This window comes from Triturus cristatus, chromosome 7 (assembly GCF_964204655.1).
Source record: "Triturus cristatus chromosome 7, aTriCri1.1, whole genome shotgun sequence".
NCBI lineage: Eukaryota > Metazoa > Chordata > Amphibia > Caudata > Salamandridae > Triturus > Triturus cristatus.
The window spans coordinates 819,003,797-819,026,249 of NC_140590.1; the positions used below are offsets into that span (position 1 = coordinate 819,003,797).

A 22,453-nucleotide genomic window follows, 5' to 3' on the forward strand; every position below is an offset into this window, starting at 1 on the left:
TAAATATTAAAAAGCTTGGGCTTTGCCATTACTTTAAATAGCAAAGCCACGATAGTTTAAAACTACTTTGTCAGGTAGAAAGGATGGGATGGGAGCCATGCGTGCCACACTGTGGCACAATACGTTCTGCAGTCCACGAGGGATAACAACTCACACGCCCTGGGATCCTCGGTACCATATTCTAGGGACAGGAGTTAACTCATGGTAATTGTGGATGACCCAATTAGGCATCCTTTTTACAGGGTCAGAGCATTGGCACAGAGGCCGGATTTGCAGGAAATTCCTAGGAGGCAGGACGTGGGAAGAAGAAAAATGGTAGAAGAGGCTGAATAAACATCACTGGCCAAAATACTCTAAATCCAAGAACATTTAAATACTGATGAACAAAGCACGCGGATAATGGAAAGAAAAAAACCTTTGGCAAAGCATTAGCCCAACAATCATTCCACCAAAGCACACTTTAGTCAGTTGTGCACAACCTTTCTGTATGTAGCCGCTCAGTGTAAGAAGGCCAGAGGTTCAGCGGGTTGTCCCATTTCCCCACGTGTGGATGAAAACGTGGAAGAAAGCTGAACAAACTAGTGGCCGAAGAGAGCCAAACCAAAGCCGCGATCTGTGAAAACGTATTCCATCCTTCCAAAGAGCGGTTGAAGGGGTGGGGTTGGGTCTGGTGGGTCCTCTGAGCCTAAAGAGACCATGAATGCAGAATTGTGTAACCCACAGGAGAGCTGTGACAATGTGAGGCATCTTGTTCCTTACAATTCGGATTCCTCCACCACTCCTTGCGTGGGCTGGCTTCACAGCCTAGACAAAGTCAGCCAGTGTTTAATGAAAGAGCAGATTCAACTGAACCTAGAGGTAACCTTATGGTACCCAAGTAGGGAAAGGCCAGTGGTAATGATTTACCAAAGCTGCACAGGACAACGCCACGGAAGCGTTTACGGATGCAAGATAAGCTAACAGGCTTCTCTTCTGGGACCGGAATTTCCTGAACTGCGATTCAATGTTTACCTCCTTCCCAGCTGAGTTTGGCTCAGCCTAAACTATCCTCAGATGTCAAGTGGGGATTGGTCAGATAATCTTCTGCAAGTTCATAGATACAACTATCATCAGCTGAGCGCTTCATTTCAACTTTTCTCACTCCCACTCTCCTCTTTAGGTGATATTTTGTAGTTATAACAGCAGTACTGAAGTTTGTTCTTGGGTTCAGTGCATTTTTCTTCATGGGCCGATGTGGTTGTTGGCAAAGTTACTGCCTCTCAAAAAATGAAGAAAGAAAATGTAACAATGCATTACTGCAGTAGCCTGCTGAGACCTCTAAAGCATTCTAAGCCAGACCGAAAAATTGTGGCAGAGAAAGTCAAAAACATTTTTTAAACCCCCCGCCCCCCCCCCCAAAAAAAAGCTTATTGCGAGATGCTTAGTACACTAAAGCAGCAACGCGGGTCTTTTGCTTGAAAGCATGCACAACTGATGTTCCCACCTGACTAAAGGTAGAACTGATGGGTCTTGCCAAGGCAAAGCTATGGGTGGGCAAAGGACAGTGCCTTTCAGTCCTAAAGGCCATAAAATAAGCCGCAACAACCTCAAACGCATGGGTCAATTGATCCTACGTGCCAACTCCCACTGCATTGTTTCAAGCTCATACCATCAGAATGACCAATTCCCACTAGATTTTTCATATTTCCTTTACTTCTCTTCCACATGGTGCTCAATAGTTATGTGTTTACTGCCACCATTTTACTTTTCTGATTGCGATGGTGGTGACACAGTTTAACTGCAAACATCACCACAGTAAGAAGTCCCACCGCAGCGAACACTCCAATGGTCCAGGAGGGCATTATCACTGCAGAGGGTCTGGAACTGCGAGAGCCTGTTAGAGAGGGGAAAAAAGGTCAGTGAAGTGATTACACATGGCTGTAGAAACGTACTCATTGCCACACGCTTGCAGTCCGAAGGATATTTACCAACCTAGCTTTCAGTACAGTTTTTACACCAACTTAGCAAAAACCAGTAGAACTCAAAGCAAGCTAGGACAGGTCTACATCAAAGGAGCCCAATGACAAAGGAAGAAGACAGCCTGGTTTTACCCACAGCTCCCTCTTGGAACAAAGGGCAGTTCCAATTTTACTTCTCCTCCTTTATGTATCGAAAATGTAGATGTTTCACCCCCTGATCTTCAGATGGTATGAATGTTTATTATCTTTGAGGTCTTGAAAGCAGTTTTTATGCAGCAGACCCTAGGAAGGCTCGCTTAGCTTTTTGTTCTATTGTGAAATCAGATAATCAGAGCCTAAAATAAAGTCGTCATGAGATTTGTGAACTCAGATGGAGTTTAACTCCTGCATCCCATACCTTCCAGAATCAGCGATCCATCCTTTTCACTGGCAAAGTAGACTGGTCCCTCGGCAGTCACAAGGTTCAGAGGCCTGCTGTCTGAAATGGAAACATCTCTCCTCTCTGCAGAGGAGTTGGGAATTCAGATTGCGGGTCATACTGCACCCAAAACTAGCAATGCCCTGTAGGTTTACACTCCCCACCCGTTCCTTGACCCATTTCTGTCAGTACATGCTGCATTTAAGATGTTCGACTGGGAATTCAGAACAGGCCACAAGGAAGAAAGAGAAGGCATGTCAGGGAACTCAAGTCCCATATTAAGTGTCTGGAGGAAAAAAGACAAAGTCAATGTATGTCCATGTCACTACCTACAGTAAGAACTAGAGGAACTCCCTGCTCTACACCATTGGTCGCTGGTTTTTACTTTTCAGTTCCATTTCTACAAGAAAACCTATTGGGGGCCCTTTTCTTCAGTCTAGAAATGCCAATGAACTACATAGTCAGTGCTCTAACCTCTCAATCGTGCTTGCATGCAAGTAGGGAGTCCCCGGTCACTGTAAGGCAGGGCTTTAAAGCATCACCAAAAAGTGGATTTGAGGGATGGGTTTTGACGGAAGGCACCAAAAGGACAATTGGGATGGGGTGACTGGGCAAGACTTACTCCTTGATGGGCAAACAGTTGAGCAAGACCCAAGTGCAGAAGGGATGCAAATCGAAACTCTACAGTGGAAGTAGACCTGTAATTAAAGAAAAACATCAACCCTATAGCAATATGTACCAAGAGTACAAGGAATGACAAGGGCCATCCCATGTGTCTTGACACCGTAGCAAATCAAAGTATTCCATTGGCTTTGCGCACTTAACTGTTCTGTAAATGACTTCTCTATCCAACAGAATGTTCTGCTACAACTGCTGGGATGTGTCACAAATGAGGCATTCACTCAGGCACTGTGTGCAACAGTGAAACATCACGATGAAGTCTGATTCACCTTACACCCCCCCACACACACACTTTCTACACTGAAAGAGGACATAGGTGGGATAGAAAGGTAGTAGGGAGTTAGGGGCACAGAAACACTCCACTCCTTCTTTGGAACAGGCTCATCACCCCCACAAGAATGGAAGTATTTGTTGCAAAGTAGAGACAAGTGAACATGGCATCAATATCAGGGATACAAAAACACAGAGGACACCCGTCCTGCCCCTGGAAAGGGAGCGCAGGTGTTCTACTTATAACAAGTTTACATTCTCTACAGAAGGCCTGTCCATTTTACCGTAGCACCTGCGCTATGCTCCCCAAACACCACATTCAGCCTCAGGCAGGGAAGGCCTCAGGATACAACATGTGGATGCGTTTGTCAGAAAGGCATCACTGGGCCATACTTTTGACTGAAGAACATTTAAAGTAGAGGCATACTTGATCTTTGTCCAGACCTTCACTTTGACCTTTCATGCTATCAACAATCATTTTCACTAGTGAACGTACTAGGTATGCAACCGACATAAGCCTACATCTTAAGAATAGGGAGCAATGAAAGACTTCTAGGCGGCGACAAACGCAGCAGCTGCAGTATGGTCTAGTATCACCCGTAAAGAAAAGAAAGTGTACATTTTGCATGCCTGAAGTGTATTAATTACAAGGGCGGACTATCCATACCAGACATTCAGAGCGGTTACACCTTCAACTCACCTGCCCATGGATGTTCTGCTGAGGATTGTCCACGAAGGTGAAAGTACTGACTGCAAAGCGCTTGTATTGCAATGGGACCAGCAAAGCAGATGCAGTGGTAATGTAGATCAACCGGGTCTTGTAATTATCTCTGCCAAAGGGGCACCTGCACCACAAACAGTCAAGAGACCAGAGTCAGAAGAACAAGTTACTTTACCTTCTGTGACACTCACATGCTAACTGCAGATTCCTCACCTTAGAATACTCCCCAGGTGCCAGACTGGATATGAAAACTTCATAAGTGCTCCTGCAGGCTACTAGGTGGGGATGTGTGGCTCCACATCACCCACCCCAGTGTGGGGGCAGAGCTGCATACAAGTGCCATCCCTGCTTGTTGACAGTTCCTCCATTTCCTTCCTGCACCCTCAGATGCAGAACGCAAATAAATTAGTACCAATGTACTTCTCCAACCTAGGACATTGGAGAATATTAAATACATCTAAAAAAAAACAACACAGAAAGGGGTGATAAATCTGCAGTTCGAGTATCCACCACAGAGTGATTTACCAAAGGCAACTTATGATGGATTTTTAAACCAGAGACCCCTCACCTTAGAATAGATACCCGAGCAATACCCCAGGTGGAGTGTCTGCAGTGGACTCAGACCAAAAAGTCCTGCAGGACCAAGAAGAGCTATCTCAGTCAGTCCTAGGCCTGAAGGCAATAGTGCTTTGTGACCACATGTACTGAAGCACATTTCGCAGATGTCAACAACTGGAACTCCATGAACAAACACACTGGTAGCAGCCTTATCCCTTGTGGAACGGGTTCAGACCTTCCAGGGGCTGCTTCTTGTGTCCTTGTGCAGCATATCTTGCTGCAGAGGACTATCCACCTCAACGGAGTCCTCTACCGCACATCCTTCTCTTTGCCCCAGAGAAAGGGACAAAAAGCCAATTGCCACACTGTTCCTTAATACAATCAACCTAAAAACTCCTTTAAGGTATTGCCAATTGAGCTTCCCCTCTTTCAAAGAGGGAACAAAGACTGCAGGCAGGGTGCTAGATGCCATATGTGACAACGAGTCCTGACTTGTCGAGACTGCTGCCCGACTCCTCAGCACCAACTTGTCTGTGAAAATATGGTGTATGGCAATTGCACTGAAGGTACAAAAATAACAATTGATAGACAGAATGCAGAACAATGTCATACATTCACCACAGTACAGAGAGCTGGGCCTAAATCCATAGTTTTCTTTTGCTCACCATGCCATTCCAGTTTGAACCCAGCCATTTGCAAATCAGTCTTCACCCTGTGCCCAATGGGAACAGTCCAGCCCAAACTGCCAGGCCAGGTCCTCCATGGACTGGAAATAAGCATCCTAGGACCGGTTTCGGGGTTTCACCCCTCATCAGCCAGGATAGTTCCAGTGGCATGGAACGCACCTTACCCACGTTTGGGCATACCCGTCCCACTCGGGGTGACAAATGCAAAAACAACAACTGATGGTCAGAATGCAGAACAAGGTCATACATTCACCCCAGTACTGAGGTGGCGAAGTGAGCTAAAGAACGATGATGGATACAACCCAGATCTGTGACTGGGGGGGGGAGTGTCGGAAAAGTTTCAGCGCTCCGTCCATCATCTCCTAGTGTTTGCTTTGTTCGCCCTAAGATGGTATGCCAAGGCGTGGCTCCCTTGCTCATTTTGCCACTGGATTCAAGCTAGCCTGGCTGATGAAGGGTGTTACCCAGAAACAGTTCCCAGGATGCTGGTTTCTGGTCCAGGGAAGACATGGCTTGGCAGTTCGGGCTGGACTGTTCCCATAACCACAGGGTCAAGACTGATTTGCATTTAGCTGTGTCTGAACTGGGGTGGCGAAGGAAGCTAACAAACGATGAGGGATTCAACCCAGATTTGTGACGGGGGAGGAGGGGGGGGGGGGGGGGGGGGGAAAGAGTGTCTGAAAAGGTTCAGCGCTCCGTCCATCATCTCCTTGTGTTTAAATTGCACTGAACGTGCCTGGAGTTCTTACACAATAAGCTGATTTAATCACTGAGGAAGATGGTCTTCAAAGTCAGGAAACGCAGCAATCAACAATACATCGGCTTGAAGAGTGTACATTAGAAATGTAAAGACAAAGTTAAGGTTCCATTGTTGCACTGGAAAGTGACCAACCTTTAATAAATCTCAACACAACAGGCAACTTAAACAAGAATAGTTGTTCCGATGAATGCAGAAAGATTCAAAGGGCTGAGAAATCCCATTAATACTGCATACTACAAGAACTTGCTGCTCTTAAGATAAAACAAATGAATGTCCAACAGCTTTGCTCGTGAGAGACCAATCTTATGACTGCCACACTAGGCCACAAATGTCCTCAGTGGCTGGCATTCATGGATTTTGTGGAAGGGCTCCTGGTGACAAGGATGACATCCACCATGACAAGTGGCAGGCCAAACTTTCAGTTTCAACTTTTCAATCTTAACGCATGTAGCGTTAGAGTACATAGATATAGGTGGAGGACCTGCCCTGTAGCTGCACCAGAAGATCCTCCAAGGATGGTGCCTTGACAGACAACACACTCATGCCCAGAAGTCCCAGGTACTACTTTTAGCCCAGTTCAAAACCACTACGATGACTGGGCCAGCTCAGTTTAGATCATTCAGAAATCCAGGCAGGAAAGTGTACAAGAGTCCAGTGTTCCATTCCAGCCAGACCGCATCTCCCAAATGTGCAAAATGGTTGGCACTGCATGTTAGACAGTAGCATAAACATGCAGACAATGTTCTCCTCACTGTTGGAAGATGCCCTGTGCCACCGCATAATAGACTATTTATGATTTGCCACATGCCTCTCTGGCATTCAGGAACACGTTCCAGGTGGTTCATGGTCAGGGAAATGCCTGTCACCACAACTCCAGAGGCGTAGAGCCTCCTGGTACAGGACCTAGAACCCCACTCTGTCCTGTTTGTTGCAATGCCATATGGCAGTGGCATGGTCCATAAACCTGCACCAGCCTCCCCACTGAAGGATAGCCGGCAGGCTTTCATAGCCTGACCAATGGCCTGCAGAGCTCATGATGAAAAAAGTAATTGATCTCTACCTGCCCCAGGTGGCCGCCTCAGCTGAGGCACATCAGTCATCACATTCATCCCTGGTTCAGTAAGGAACAAGGGCCTTTCACTGAATTAATTCCATTTGAGCAGCTATCACTGCAGATCGTTCGCAGTTTCCTGCAAAATCGGAATGACATCCTTCAGATTTCCTGGATGCGGAGTCCATTGGCACTTAGGATCCTATTGCTGAACCCAGAGCTTCCACCTGACGTAGTGGACAAGGATGATGCATGAGGCCAAGATGCCAAGATGTCAGAACTGCTTTTACATAGGACAGAGGCTCAAACATCAGGATCATAGTATGATGTCATGGACTGGTTGCAGAAGAGGGAAGGCCCAAAACTGAACAGTATGCAAGACAAGTTCCAATTAATGGAAGGCTTCGCTAAGGAGTCGGGTGCGACTTCAGCTTCATATCAATGATTTAAGAAGTTTGAAGGTGTTCTCTCTGAAGTCTGTCATAGACTACCTCCAGACAGCAGCTAGCACTCAAAGGTGGTGGGGGTGGGAAGACCAATATGCCCATCCTTCGAAGATGGACAGGGATCACTGCCATCGCTTTTATTCAATGCCATAGGAACACTGGTAAGCCTAAAAGGGAGCACAGCAAAGAAAACTCTCCTGGGCTACCTAGATCAGCAGGAATTTCTTTTGGGGCAACATAGTCATGCTGAACAATTTTCAGATCAATCTGTTTGACATGACGGATTGGTACCCAGGAAGCAAGTGGTGGATCCTGCCTAGCACCTGGGAAGGGAGTTCTCAAAAGTGAAGTATTTGTGGTTAAATGTATCAATCATAAAAGAGCTGCACTCAAACCACCTGTAACAAGTCACTCACCCATCGATCAGAATGGGCCACTGCAGCTGCTGCAAAGGATTGGTTGATGGTGTGGCCCAGCACTCATTCAGAACCAGCACCACGTGGAGATCAGTTCTCTGGAGGATCCGCACCTCTATAAAGACCGGGTCCTGAAAGATCTTCAGCACAGGGTACTCCCTGACACCATAGTACGAGTCATAGGTGTGATCTGGAATTGGGAGGTTAAGCAGAATAAAGGAAGTTATGTTTGGTTTGTTGTAAGTACAAGTTATAGGGCAAGCATTATTTACCGGTCAGATAGTGTAGTAGCATACTACCCCATAAATTATTGGTGGTGGGGGGGGCTGAGGGGGCGAAGCGTTCAAGTCCAGAGTTTGTGTTGAGAACAAAACATCTTTATGGGATGTGGTTTTGTCTACCAAGTATAATCCCTATTTGGACCAGTCATACCGTGTTTCATGATACAAACATGGCACTTAATGCGGTAAGCTTTCCTGTAGCAAGCATAGTATGTCGTTTAAACCTTCGGAGTGTTCAACATGCCCAAGCGAGACTGTCTCTACTCACAACTTCCTGGCAGAGCTGGAAAGTCAGCAAACACCTGCAACACTTTGGATCTGCGTAGGTAACTCACTCCCACAAACTCTGTAGAGCCCACATTATGTGCTCCTTCCCCACACAGTCCGTGTAGGTGGTTACCAAAGAGTAATCAATTTACCAAATTCCAAAGGAGATAAGGCCATGCAAACCAGTCAGGATTTCAAACTATTATCATGGAGACAATATAGTATGTGTCTCTGGAGTGGATGCACTAGTCCAATGAGCCATCAAACCCAGATTTCATGTTACGTATTGAGACAGAACGTCGCTTGCATGGTGTACAGTAGTGTTCCACTGCCCCAGTGCCCAAACCCATTTATCCTAGTTTGATTTTTTGCCCCCAACATCTCACGAATATAGGGCTTGAAAGAAGTCCTAATCCTGTTCCTTGACATGAGAGGTCCTGTACCTGTACCAAAGCCTGTGCATTTGTTTGACCGTGGGTTACCAACCCCCTTATTGGGTGAAGCATACAGCTGGGGCACATGTTTTGAGAATCAATAGTTGGGACCAGACTCATGGTCATGGAGGCCCATTCATGTAAAAGTCCACTGGTTGGTGCAAACCCAGCTCCTAGTGCCTATGTAAATAAAGTAATGGTTCCCATGGGTTCCATTCTACAAGCCCCTGGCTTATTCACGTTCTCAAGATGATTAGGAGGTTGTGCAACCAGAGCTGGTGTCTGCCCTACAGCCAGCTTCACAGGAAGGGAGAGACACCACCTGGAGAGTGACCTGGATGCAACAACAGTCTCCGTTTCCTTAAGTTCATGGAGGCTGACCCGCCTGAAAAGAGGCAAGGAATTCTGCGACCCAGAGTTAATCTTATAACGTGGAGTTCAGGCCAAATGCCACAACTCGCTGCGTGGTGGAATTCTCCCATTAGGCTCCTGTAATGTATGAGATTTGGGATCCCTAGCATGATTTCCAGACACTACTAGGACTTTGGTGAGATTTTCTGATGCAGGGGGATTCACGGTCAAAGGGCTTGCTTGAGTGGATTTTCTACTCAAGAAGCAGCAATTTCAACTTTAATGGCCAAAGTGATTTTTCAGCACAGAATCTCAGCACGACGTGCATATTTCTGCCTATTGGCAGAAGTTTGCTGAGTTTATGTAACTGCCGAGTGAAATTCAGCCAGTTCCACCCCCTCCCCCCATCACCTTCTGCATACTTGCAGCCTCTTCTGGGCCCAATTCTAACTAGTCCACAAAGTCCAACTCAATTTTATCGTCAAACCAATACACAAGGTTTACTGAATGCTGGCAGAGGAAGCAAAGAGAAACTGATGAAGGAAATACCCGGCACCCAGAGATACTCAACTCCGCTACTGTGAAACTCCAGGGAAGCAGGTAAGGGCTGTTCCACTCCAGGCTCCCGGCACAGACCTAGGAATGCCTCATCCTCTTTTCACACTCTCAAGGCACTCCATTTTGTTTTACATTCACAAAAGGGAAGACTAAGACAAGTGCACAAGAGAGCGACTAGCAATTTCAGAGCAGGCTCTACAGAGCCATGCAGGGGAAATTTCGATCCCACATACCACTCCCGGTCCTGGTTGCAAGCAAGCCACCCCATCCAATCTACCCCGTGACTAAAGGGAAGGCCTGAGACAAGTTCATCTCCTCATTAACTAGTGTAATTCTGAGAACACTAAAGACAAACAGGCACATGCATCAAGAAAAGCTTTTGCGAGTCCTTAACTACGATTATCAAGGAATCGCAATTAAGGACTCTCAAAAGCCTATGCATGTAGGAATCATATAGCGATTCCTAAACATCCCTTAATTGCGAGTCGCAAATTGCGAGTCGCAATTAAGGAATGGCTTCCCATTCATTCCAATGGCCCTACAGGCCCAAAGGAATGAATGGGAAATTGCACATGCAATTTCAAGGGTGCAAAGGTGTCAAAATGACACCCTGTTTCACCCCTGAAATCGTGAAGTGCACCCATGTTGCGCACACACATGCCCCAAGGGCATGTGTGTGTGTGTATAATCTGAAACCGTGAAAAATGCTCTTTAGTGCATTTTTCAAGGTTTTTGCAAAATACAGACCGGAGTAATTGGCTCTGGATTTTGTGGCCCCAAATACCGAATTCGCTATTTCTAAAAGCTTCTAGCATTGCATTTAAAGGAACTGCAAATTGTGATTCCTTAAATGCAATCGCAATTTAAGAAATTGCAATAAATTGCAATTTCTTAATTTGCGAGTGCCTAACACTTTGATGCATCGCAAATTTATTTATTTATTTTGAGTTATTGAGCGCCAGAATCGACCCCCGAAGGGGTATCTCTGCGCTAGGCCAGGCGGCTTGTGACAGCAGTCCATTATGGACTAGAAACAGAAGAGAAAGGTCTTGAGCTGCTTCCTAAAAAGGAGATGATCCGTACACTGCCTCAGCTGTAAAGGAAGAGAATTCCAGTAACGAGGACCTAGGTAAGAGAGGGATCTACCCCCAAATCGGGCCCTTTTAATTCTAGGTGCCTCAAATAGGAATTTAGATTCAGAGCGGAGAGACCTCCGAGGCTTATAAAGAATGAATTTGTCCACAAGGTAAGTAGGGCCGGAGTTGACCAAAGCCTTGTGTACAATACAACAAACCTTAAACTTCACTCGCTCCCTCATAGGGAGCCAATGGAGCTTATAAAGCAAGGTACGGGAAGCAGTCCTTGGGGGGGCGTTGACAATCAGGCGTGCTGCAGTATTCTGGACAACGCGCAATCTGTCAAAGGCGTCCTTGTTAGCTGAGGCCAGCAAGCCGTTGCAGTAATCCAAGCAGCTTAAAATAAGAGCCCGAGTCAATGTTTTCCGGGTCGAGTCAGGGAGCAGAGGGAGGATACAGCGCAGCAGACCCAACATTTGGAAGCATGAACCAGCTGTCTGAGCGGCGTGCTCCTTCATAGTGAGGGTCTGTTCAATGCGAACGTCGAGATTTTTAACGCAAGTTTTCGGAGTGGGAGGGGAGCCCAAGTCAGTTGGCCACCAACTGGGGGTCTACAATAATTGGGCCTCCCCGAAAAGCAGAATCTCCGTCTTTCCCACATTGCACTGAAGGAAATTACTCCTCATCCATTGGGAAATAGTTCTCATTCCCGAAGAGAAGGTTTCCTGCACTGATGGAGTAAACTTAACAAATGGAAAAAGCAGCCGAGTATCGTCAGCATTGGAGATGGGGATAAACCCACAACTCCATGACAGGTTGGCTAAGGGAGCCACATAGATATTAAACAGGGTCGGGCTCAAACAAGAGCCCTGAGGTACGCCCTTGGTCAGTTCTGTAGGTGCTGAACGATACGGCACAAGAGTGACAGTCTGTGAACGAGAAGAAAGAAAACTCGTCATCCACTGAAGGGCCAAATCTCTAAGTCCAATCTCCTCCAACCTCATGAGCAATATTTGATGGGATATTGTGTCGAATGCGGCGGAAAGATCCAACAGCACCAAGACAGTAGAATGACCCCTATCTAGGGTCATCATGATGTTGTCGGTGACCGCTAGTAGGGCTGATTCTGTGCTGTGGTTAGGTCGAAAACCTGACTGAGAAGAGTCAAGACTACCCGTCCGGTCGACATAATTGGAAAGATCTATATTTTTATGCTTCTCTAAAAGCTTGTTCAGGAATGGGAGGAGAGAGATAGAACGGAGATTGGAAAACTCTGTCAGCGGGACCTTGGTGTTCTTACGGATAGACATGACCTGTGCAGCTTTCCATTCTAAAGGAACATGACCCTCTTTCAGGGAGAGATTGAGGAGATGCGTAATGGAAGGGGACAAAAGGCAGGCAAGAGAGGTGGTAATCTTAGCCGGAATGATGTCCCGGGGGGATCCTGATTTAACGGTGCGGATCAGTGACTCTACCTCTACCTGTGTAACCGGAGGAAAACTCTCCAATAGTTGAGTAACTATCTGCACAGGTGTCTCAGGTGGTGAAATGACTATGGAATGCTTCCCTGCCAGGACTATTTTATCATAAATAAGCTCTATTTTCTGTGTGAAGAAGGTTCCAATGTCGTCGCACAATTTTTGCGTGGGAACTACAAGGTTCTCACAGGCTATAGGATTAGTGAAGGTTTGGAGAATACGGAAAAGCACTTTAGGGTCATTGTGCACCTGGTCTAATTGTAGTACAATGTGGGCTTTACGTGCTGCCCTGATTTCCCCATGATAATTGGCCATGGAAGCATAAAACCAACCTCTGTTGCTTACGTCATGAGTACGGCGCCACCATTTCTCATGCATCCTACAAAGATGTTTCAAAACACGTAGCTGGGGAGAATACCAGGCATTCTGGGGCCGCTTAGGGATAATAGAAGAAGGTTTCAGAGGTGCCAACTGGTCAATAGCACTTGAAACAGACAGATTGTATATGGTGAGGGCATCCTCTATGTTGCCTAGTTCTGGAACCCGTGGTTCTACAAAGAAGGTGTGGAAGCCCTCCGGGGTAACTCCTTTCCAATGTCGATGGCAATGATGGGTAGCATGGCTAAAGCTGCTTGTCTTCCTGGGGGCCCGAATAAAAAATTCAATTGACGCGTGATCAGACCAAGGCAGTGCCTGTGGAGATTCACAAAGAACATTGGAGGAATTAGAGAAAATAATGTCCAATGTATGGCCAGCTGTATGCGTAAGGCCCTCATTAAGCTTGGATAGCCCTAATGTCGCTAAATCCGCCAGGAGTGTTGTTGCATCGACGTTGGAGGCACATTCACTATGTATATTGAAATCGCCCAGCAATAGAAAATTGCTGCTCGCGATCACATGCGGAGCGATTAATTCAATGAGTTGTAAGGAGAATTCAGTTAGAGGACCAGGAGGTCGGTAGACAAGAGCCCCCTTCCAACTTGTTTGGGACGAGAGGTCTATACGAAAGACCATGACTTCCATAGTCAGGTCACTTTGTTGTTCTAATATGGTGCCCTTAATACTGTCTCTGTGCACTATGGCGATTTCCCCCCCCCCCCCCCCCTTACTCCCGGGATTGTCTGTCCAAGCAAACAAGACTATAACCCTCAGGAACGGCGAGTGTGATGGAGGGGACAGAGTGGGGCTTCAGCCAAGTTTCAGTCAGAAACCCAAGGTCAGGCTGCGCAGATGACAGACGATCCCAAACCTCGGCAGAGTGCTTAGGAAGAGATCTTACGTTGCATAAAAGGCTTCGCCAGCCTTGCTTCGTGGGGCGTTTACTTATTTTGATGATGTCAAAGCCTGCATTGGAATATTCGAGAGGAGCAGGGTGATAACCTGGAGATTGTGTATTGACAGGGGCACGTGAAATTGGGAAATTCTCGCCCACAGAGCTCTGAAATCGGTAGGCTAAACATGCGAAAGGGCCCTCCGGAGATGGCCAAGTGTCAAACCGATCGGATCAGATTTGGGTCTGAGCTCCAACAATTCTGTAATAGAGTACGCCAGTCTCAATGGGGGGTCATCTGCTACTACTAATTGGCCAGGGTCCCTGGCTCCTGCGACTCCCGGGCGCGGATAGGCTTGCCTTTGGCGCGCCCGCTGCGCGACCAGGAGAGCATCCAGTTTTGTACAGGGGGTTAAGCCACTAGAGCGCTAACCTCACCTCTTGCCCGGAAACAGGATCCCACTCCACTCCACTCCACTCCACTCCACTCCACTCCACTCCACTCCACTCCACTCCACTCCACTCTAGCGAGCTAACCTCGCGGTGGACCAGAGAGGGGTGTAATGGTGTAGAAGTGCAGGTAAGTGAACAGATTTTACAAATAAGCAATTTTTAAAAATGAATGCAGAGTAAAAGAATCAGCTTCCCAGCGTAGCGTAGCGCTCACTTCACACTGCCAACGCGCGTCCCGCGGGCGCAATCGGATGATTTTTGCGAATCACACCGTTTGCGCTTGCAAAAAACGTTGATGCATGTACCCCAAAGTTCATATGGAGATTCACTGCAATCAGACACTCTTTATTCAGGTGCTTCTTGGAAGGAGGCAGTGCATTAGTGCAGTTCTTATGCTGCCTTACCTTTAGCAATCCTCATTTCAAGACCAAGGGGGCCAGGACTGCTCACTGGAAGAGGTGGTGGCAGTGTCAAGACTTCACCTTGCAGTGGGATGGAGCTGCTACTGCTTGGGAATGTACAACGCACAGTCAACCTACCAAAAATAGAAGAGAATCATTAACATGGCCACAAAGGGTCATTCTAAAAGAACACTTGATTAAATAGCATATGGGTAAGCTCTGTAAATGGGAGGGGCAATTTTCAATGTGAACGTACTTCTGAGATGTAGTGGTCCATCAATGAGACTCACGCAAACCAATCCAACCTGAATAGAAATGTAATCCATGAGACAACATAACTGGGGGCGGGTACATCCACACAGTAAACAAATACCAGGAGTTCACTAAAAACAATAGACATGCTCAAGTTGCATCTCCAAACTGTTCATTGGACCATGCATAAAAATAGGTGTCAATTGCTGTGACATGGCACACGTATTTGGCATTGATCCCCGCATAATCACTTACAACCCTTCCCTGAAAATCTCTAAAGCGTTGGTTTTACATGAGGGGCATTCAAACTGGAGGTAAGCCAAGATGGCACACCCCCATTTTAACTTGAACAATTTCCATGCATATGGATAAGAAAAAAAACGAGAATAAAAAACAGCAAGTTTGTGGGAGTAAAGCCTCATGACATTTCGAGTTTAGGTGAAGTGCTGCAAAGTCCAAATACTACAAGCCAGCATGAAGTCATGAGCTCGGTCAAGTTCTGCAATTGCACATCACTAGTTTAAATATGGAAAACCAGTGACCGGAGATCAGTACTCTTGTGGGTCACTAGCATCTTTAAAGGCAGCTCAATGTGTGAGGGTTCATAAGCCAGGCAGATTTCTCACTAACCTGCAGTTGATCACTATCCTTCCATCTTTAGGTTGTAGCTATGGGCCATGAGCCAATGTAACCAGTTGGTATGACTGTGGAGACTGGTAAATTGGTGGGATAGTCAAGCGTTTGCCATGGTTCCAACCAGGTGCAAAGACCTGGTGGAAGTCACCCTTACCCCTCGCATAACGCCCTCCTCACCAACAAGCAGGCCTAATGCTGCACCCCCATAAGTAGCAAGAATCACATGAAGGCAAAGGGGATAAAGTCCCATTTCTAGGTGACACGGGTCCATGACAAGCTGGTACGGGAAAGTTTAGAATTCATGTAACAAAACCCCAACAAATAAAATAGCTCGTTGCAGGCACCTCGTGTAGTGACAGCTTAAAATTCAGCGAGGTCGTCAACTCAGCAGCCAAGGTAAAGGAACAAGCACAGTAGTTCAAAAGTGACCAGCCTGAAACAATACATTTTAGAAGTAAGGCAGAGGCACACCAGGGCTCCGAGAGATGACATCTGTTTCAAGCTCTTGTTGGAAGAAAGGCTAATGCCAGCCACCTACAGGGGAGTTGAGAACATGTTCCCAGGTTCTGCTACTTGCTTCCGAGGAAGGCTCATGCATACGCCTTCAGTTGGCTTTTTTTGTGTGCGCTTATTTATACAGCGCAAACTCGACCCGAAGGTATTGGAGCGCTTTACACGAGCACCGTATTTACATTACACATTCAGGAACGGGGAGATAACGTGATTTGCCCAGAATCACAGGATGTGGACGCGACCCCGAGGCTCGAACCCTGGTTTCCAGCACCAAAGTCGGCAGACTAGCCGCGAGACCCCATCCTCTCCCCAAACAGATTCTACCGAAGAGTGCTATTTAGGTAATCGATGCAAAGATGTTGACAGGATCGCCATCACGCAGACTGCTGAGGATTGTTAAAGATAAACAAGGGGGGAGGGGGGGGGAGGGGGGTGTCTGTCTCTCTCTCTCTCTCTGTCTCTCTCTCTCTCTCTCTCTCTCTGTCTGTCTCGCTCGGTCTGTTAACCTGCAACAAGAAATTGCTCGGAATATTTACTTTCCTACTCAAAGTTCAAGAGCTAGCTGAAGCGAGAGGGAAAACCCCCCCAGGTTGGCCAATAGCAGCTTTTCACAGTAGATATGGTCTACATGATCTGTTCATTGATTTACATTCCATCGATAGGCATTTCACTCAGCAAGGCAGGCGGTGGCCATTCATTTAACTGCAGACGCAGCATCACAAGATATTAAACACTCAGCTTTAAGATTGACATTTATACATCACATAAACCATGGGCCCAAGGCCAGTTGCTGCACTTCCCCAGTCTTCCAAGGTCGGCCTGGAAAGCATGCATTGGTTGCTATGACTTATGATGAAGCCACAAGCTCAGCATGCAGATCGCCGCACCCTCCTGCAGTCACAGCTCAACCTAGCATCAAAGACCATCTCCTGCGTGATCACCGACATGGTCAGCACCCCCTTACCCAAACGCGCTGTCCCTTATGATAGAGGAGCCAGTCCAGCTTAAGATCTCTTGAGGGGACTCCAGCCGGTTCTCATACACCGCGTAATCTGCGACCTGAATACAGAGTGACAAGGCACCAAGTTATGTGGCAGAGGGGGAAAAAATAAAAAACACACACACACAAGCAATCACTGATACTTAACTGGTAAAACACTGAAAAACCTAATCGACAATACTGCAGAGTCAGCTGCCCTTGGATAGCTTCCATGACCTGACTATGGAGAACCGCTCATTGCGAAAGCCCCTTAAGTATAGGCCCTTGCTTGAGGCCTGAACTAGAAAAGCACCCAAACTAACGCTGTTAGATCCTTGAACAGTCTGAGCAACGAGTGGGGAGAGAATAAAGTACAGCCATTCTGGAATAGAATTGTAAATGAGTTCCATGTTAATCTACTGTACGTAAACATTCGATAGCCTCAAAATATAGAATGAATCCAGCCCTCCAGGGCACCCATATTGCAACCAACAACTAAACATGATAGATGGGGATGGCAACTGGATCCATGCTTGTTGGAGCATCACGATCTGATTACAACAATCACAGGTAGCCACAAGTCCACCTTGGTGGACCTCAAAGCACGGATAGGGTCAGACACCAGACTATTTTTGTGACTTTCTTCCCCACATTAACCCAATCGTAACCTTATAGGCAGATCACAACAAAGTGGAACATTCACAAGCCAGTCACCCCTACCACCACGCAATTCCCCAGGAAACTTAATGAAAGAGTACTCTGGCAATTATGTCGATGGCGAGGGCTACACAGTAGAGCTGTCTGAAGACAGTACACGTTACGACCACTCTTACATCAGAGCTACAGGCAGTCCTCACCTGATAACTGCTCCCACAGGACAACGGGAATCTGTACACCAGGAAGGCTCCATTCGTGTGTACACTCAAGCCCAGGCAGGTGTTGCTCACGGTGACAAGGTGCACAGAGCCCAGGTCCAAAGGTGGTACACTTACTGCAGCAGAGATGGCAATGATGGCTTCGCCGTCAGGCAAGCACCGGGCAGTCACTAAACACCAGAGGAACAAGACAGATCAGGTCAAGCAAGAATATCCTCTTGTTACAGAGAGATTTTGGTCCCCCTATTCCAAGCAATTATCCCACAGACATCTGTTGCCCAGCTAAGGGGCTATAGACCAGTTCTTCCACGTTTGCCAGCAAATATGGATACCAAGAAATAAGAACCTGAAGGAATTAGGGTCTGCAGTACAAGACATAAAAATGAATTCTGTTCACCAACCACTTGAATCGGAAAGTCCTTGCGCAGAAAAAATAACAAAAATTTAAAAAACTGTAAAAAGCATTGGCAGCCCCATTGGTTTACCGTCAATTATATGTTAACTTGCCCCATCCCGTTCCAGGTGGAATGAAAAGGCCAGCACAATTTGAAAAACCAGGAAAAAAAGCATCCAAGGGCATCTAGGCCTACAATCTAGTGAGAAACGAAACTGGTGCTTCAGGAATATTCGCTTAGGAAAGCAAGCTGGCTTAAAGCAATCCTGTCAATACAGGGCAGAGCGAGCAGTCTTGTGAAATGCCTACAACAAAACAAAAGCAAAGATAAATCTAGCCATAAAAATATATAAAAAGTGCATTTATAAATCATCAGGCCGAGCCTGGGTAGCGCATGCGCTGCTGCGAGGCGTGGAGTATGGCTTTGAGGCCCGCACACTCTCTGCCCATATTTTTAATTGGCTTGTGTCATTATCCTTCGTAAATGTTGGCTTCCATGTCGTTATTAGGCTGGTTAGTCCCTCCTTGCTACAGCCTTGTCTGCATTTGTTACCTCCCATAATGACTGGACCTTTTACTTGTCTTGTTACACGGTCTGCTTTATCTTGGCTGTGAGCCCTATTTTATTTAATGATTTGCCCCTATTCCAGCCACTAGGTTATTTTATTTAATGATTTGCCCCTATTCCAGCCACTAGGTTGCAGCGCGCTGCATGCTTTTGACTTAATGGCAGTCCGCTTTAACTATAGCGGCCACGTTTCTCTATTTATTTTACTTACTAATGGAGATCCGGTTTAAGCCTACTTATTTTGTGGTTTGCTAGCGACCATGAGGTGCTTTCACAGTCAGTCACGGAGGCCACGCCCCTTTCTTTAGACAAGCCATGTCTAAAGAAGGGTGTGCGGCCGCTACTAAAGGAAAAGCGCGGCATGGGTGCTTTTACCAAAAGAAAACCATGCGTTCGTCAACTTGACAAACAAATGCTTTCTTTGTCAAAGCGCAACATGCAGTGGTTTCATTTTAATGTCGGCCACGCCTCTTTCATTAGACGCGGCTTGTCTAAAGAAAGGGGCGTGGCCTCCATCAATGTGAAAGCACCGCATGGGCGCTAGTAAACAAAAAGATATTTGCAATGCAAAAGGTCTCGCATTTGCTAGAGTTTAAGCTATTGTATTGCAAATAGCTCAAACTCTCATAAATGCGATACCTATTACATTGAAATGCTTGTTTTTCATTAGGAGCTAATCAGCAAACCAACATTGTGGCAGAATAGATGGTTAAGCAAACCTCCTGGGTTTAAAAATAAGGTTTCAGCAAGACTTCCAAAGGAAGTTAGAAACATGGCTTTCAGTCGCCTTGTCGATGAAGCCATTGCATTGCCAATTTCGCAGCAAGGATGTGCGAAGATTCTTCTCCATTAGATCCGAATACACCTTTGGTGCAAGTCACATAGAAAAACCACGACTACAAAGGCACCAGCAAGCACAGCTTTTGAGGTCACTGGTGCTTAGAGTTGGCTTACATGGAGTGAATAGAACGGACAGTGTGTAGGGCCAGAAATGGTGGTAGCTTAGGCGGCCATGCTTAGAAGAAGATCAAAGCAAGCTACGAGAGTACTTTGTTTTGACCTGAAGAGGGCAGGGGGAAGTGGTGGGGAGGACAGCACGCTTGGGCTGTGTTTTAGTTGGTACTCTGTAGGACCGTAGGAGCAGGAAGACTCCCTCCAGTTGCAGCCGTGAAGCAGCAATGGTCAAAGGCTGATTGCTGGCTTGGTGTAAGGAGTGCAGATTGTTAAGGCATTTGGGCAGTGACTTAAACATCAGTTTACTCTTGGAGTAGAGTTGGTCTCAATGACAGCCAGGATCCTTCCATGCAAGAGTGGGACACCACACTCAATTTACATTTGGAGCCCAGAAGATCTTATTACACGAGCCACTATCAGAACTCGTTGCATTTTGTATGGTGCAAGAGCCCTGAAAGTCCAGTTTCCACTCATGCGGAGGGCTACAGCTCCAACCCCAGGATATTCAGGAGTCTTGAAAAATGTTATTGACATATCATTACGGAAGTCGTTCCCAAACTTTTGACTTTTGGGGCGTTCCCACTGAATCATTTTTAGGATCAGGCCCCCCCCCCCCCAGCCCCCCCCAACCTCCATGAGTAATTACTGGAAACCGGGAACCCCAGACTAAGCATTGTCGATGATTTGAAGCACAAAACAATACAGAACAAAATACATTAAAAAAAGCATTCATTAAACAGATACACTAATGTGCACATGTTTTATTTAATTCGGAAATACACAAATAAAACATTTAATTTTAATAGAAATGTTGGTGCTTTTCTAAATTCAATTGAGGCCACTCATCGTCCATACTATATTCTGTTCGATTCATCTGTACTGCTACCACAAATCAATCAGTTACTAATTTAATTCTTAGCCTCCAATTTAAAATTCCTTTACAGCACATTTTAAAATTCTCCATTGTACATTTAGCTTCTTATTTTTATACACTTTATTAATCTGTAAAGATTATGTAATTATCCAAGTAGTTGTGGACCTCCTTAGGAGGCTTCGTGGATCCCCAGGGGGCCTAGGACCAAAGTTTGGGAACCACTGATTTAAGGAGTCAATTTGCTCTCAGAACCGGGGAAATTGACCTGTTTATAGCAGGGGGTGTCCAATGTTGAACCATGAGGGCCGGACCCATATTTAAAGACTATCCTTGCATTTTATGTTAATATTACGATTCTCTCCGTCTTGCACGGTTCTACCACAGCCCTCCGAATCCTCTGGACATCCCCATTTAAAGACAACTTAAAAATGTCACAACTTAACTACTGCACTGAAAGAGCATAACACGCATGCTCACATGTGTAGTACAATTAAGATTAGTGCAACTGCAACATCTTCCCAGATGAGACACCCCAGCTGCACAGGAAGTGGGGCATTGAAACATCGCTCACACGACAGTGAGCAAGATATATCTTTGCGTGCCATGGAGTAACACTTCCATCCTACAAACGAGATAAATTTGGCCAGACACTTACCAGTAGGAACTCCTTAACATTTTACAATGCAGACAAACAAAGCAAACAAAGGCACCTACCTGGGCTTGAAAAGTAGCAAGGCATAGCAGTGTCTCTGGCATTATAGCAGCAATCACTCCCAAGGCAAGCCTCCTGAGTGACTGGACCACATGGCAGTCGGTGTCTAGAACTGACAGCTTCACAGACATCTGGGCCTGGAGAATCCATGGCTGTACAACCAGGGAGGCAAAGAAATTAAGGGTCCAGCCTCCAGACTGTCACTCGTCTTTAGCAAATGCCGTTCAGCAACACGTGAATAGCTACAGTGATAAACGCCTCAACTTACCAGAAAACAATGGACATTTAAGATGCTGGAAGGTCCGTTTTCAAGGAAGTGATTTCACGTCTATGATCATCGTATATTCTCCATCCTGTTGAGGCACAAGCAGAAAAAAACAGTCAAAAGCTAGTACTGATCAGAGAAGCACATATTGGAGATTTCAACTCAGCTGCAGTGTTTCCAACCCCACAACATATCAGAAACCCATACAGCAAGAAGATATCCTCACACATCTGCTCTGTGATTGAGACACTTCTTTAAGGAGGTGATTGAAGGAAACCCTCACACAAGAGTAGGACAATAATTATAAGCCATGTAGTGACAGGGGAGACACCCTACCATTTTCGGCAGGGACACTTCAACATCAGGGTGACTGGTCTCCATTTGCTAAGAAGGTAAGAGTTGACCAGGTTTTTGATGCTTTGCAACAAGGAGGTACTATGTAAGGTTAATCATCACCGATCACTTTCCTTTCACAGAAAAGTCAGGTGTTCATTCAGTTGGACTGACTGAAATGAAATCAGGACTACAACTTCCAGAATACGTTGTTGGTAAATGAGAATGCAGGATTGAACAGTCCATTGTGACAATGAACCAAGAAGACTTTGAGAATGGTCATGTCAGCCCATCTGTTTGCCGACAACCAAATAACTCTTTTCACTGTCTGCTTTACGGAAAGCTGTTTTTCCAAACTTTGCAAATTGCAATTTCCTCAGGCATTACCCTGAAAAAAAAACCAAAGTTACAATTTTGAATATATATTTTCACTGAAAAAAACCATAGGTTTCAGGGGCGTTCTAGTTAGCTGGACATTTCCCTCGTACAAAACCCTAGAAATTCCCCCGTTATAGTTAGATCAGCTAACTATAATTCGCACCCCCGCAAATCACTGCTGATGAT

General features: G+C 46.1%; 1 protein-coding gene across 1 annotated transcript; it reads right to left on the minus strand.

The window, feature by feature from the left end:
• Positions 1 to 1,718: 1,718 nt before the first annotated feature.
• Positions 1,719 to 21,443, minus strand: LOC146810652 (zona pellucida sperm-binding protein 4-like). The gene is made up of 9 exons (XM_085614439.1): positions 21,294 to 21,443; positions 17,772 to 17,959; positions 16,900 to 16,994; positions 14,538 to 14,668; positions 7,966 to 8,155; positions 4,028 to 4,172; positions 2,999 to 3,074; positions 2,356 to 2,460; positions 1,719 to 1,873 (listed from the first exon to the last, which is right to left on the minus strand). The coding sequence occupies exons 1-9, from the start codon at positions 21,439 to 21,441 to the stop codon at positions 1,719 to 1,721; spliced, it is 1,233 nt and encodes a 410-aa protein (XP_085470565.1). The 5' UTR covers positions 21,442 to 21,443.
• Positions 21,444 to 22,453: the final 1,010 nt, after the last annotated feature.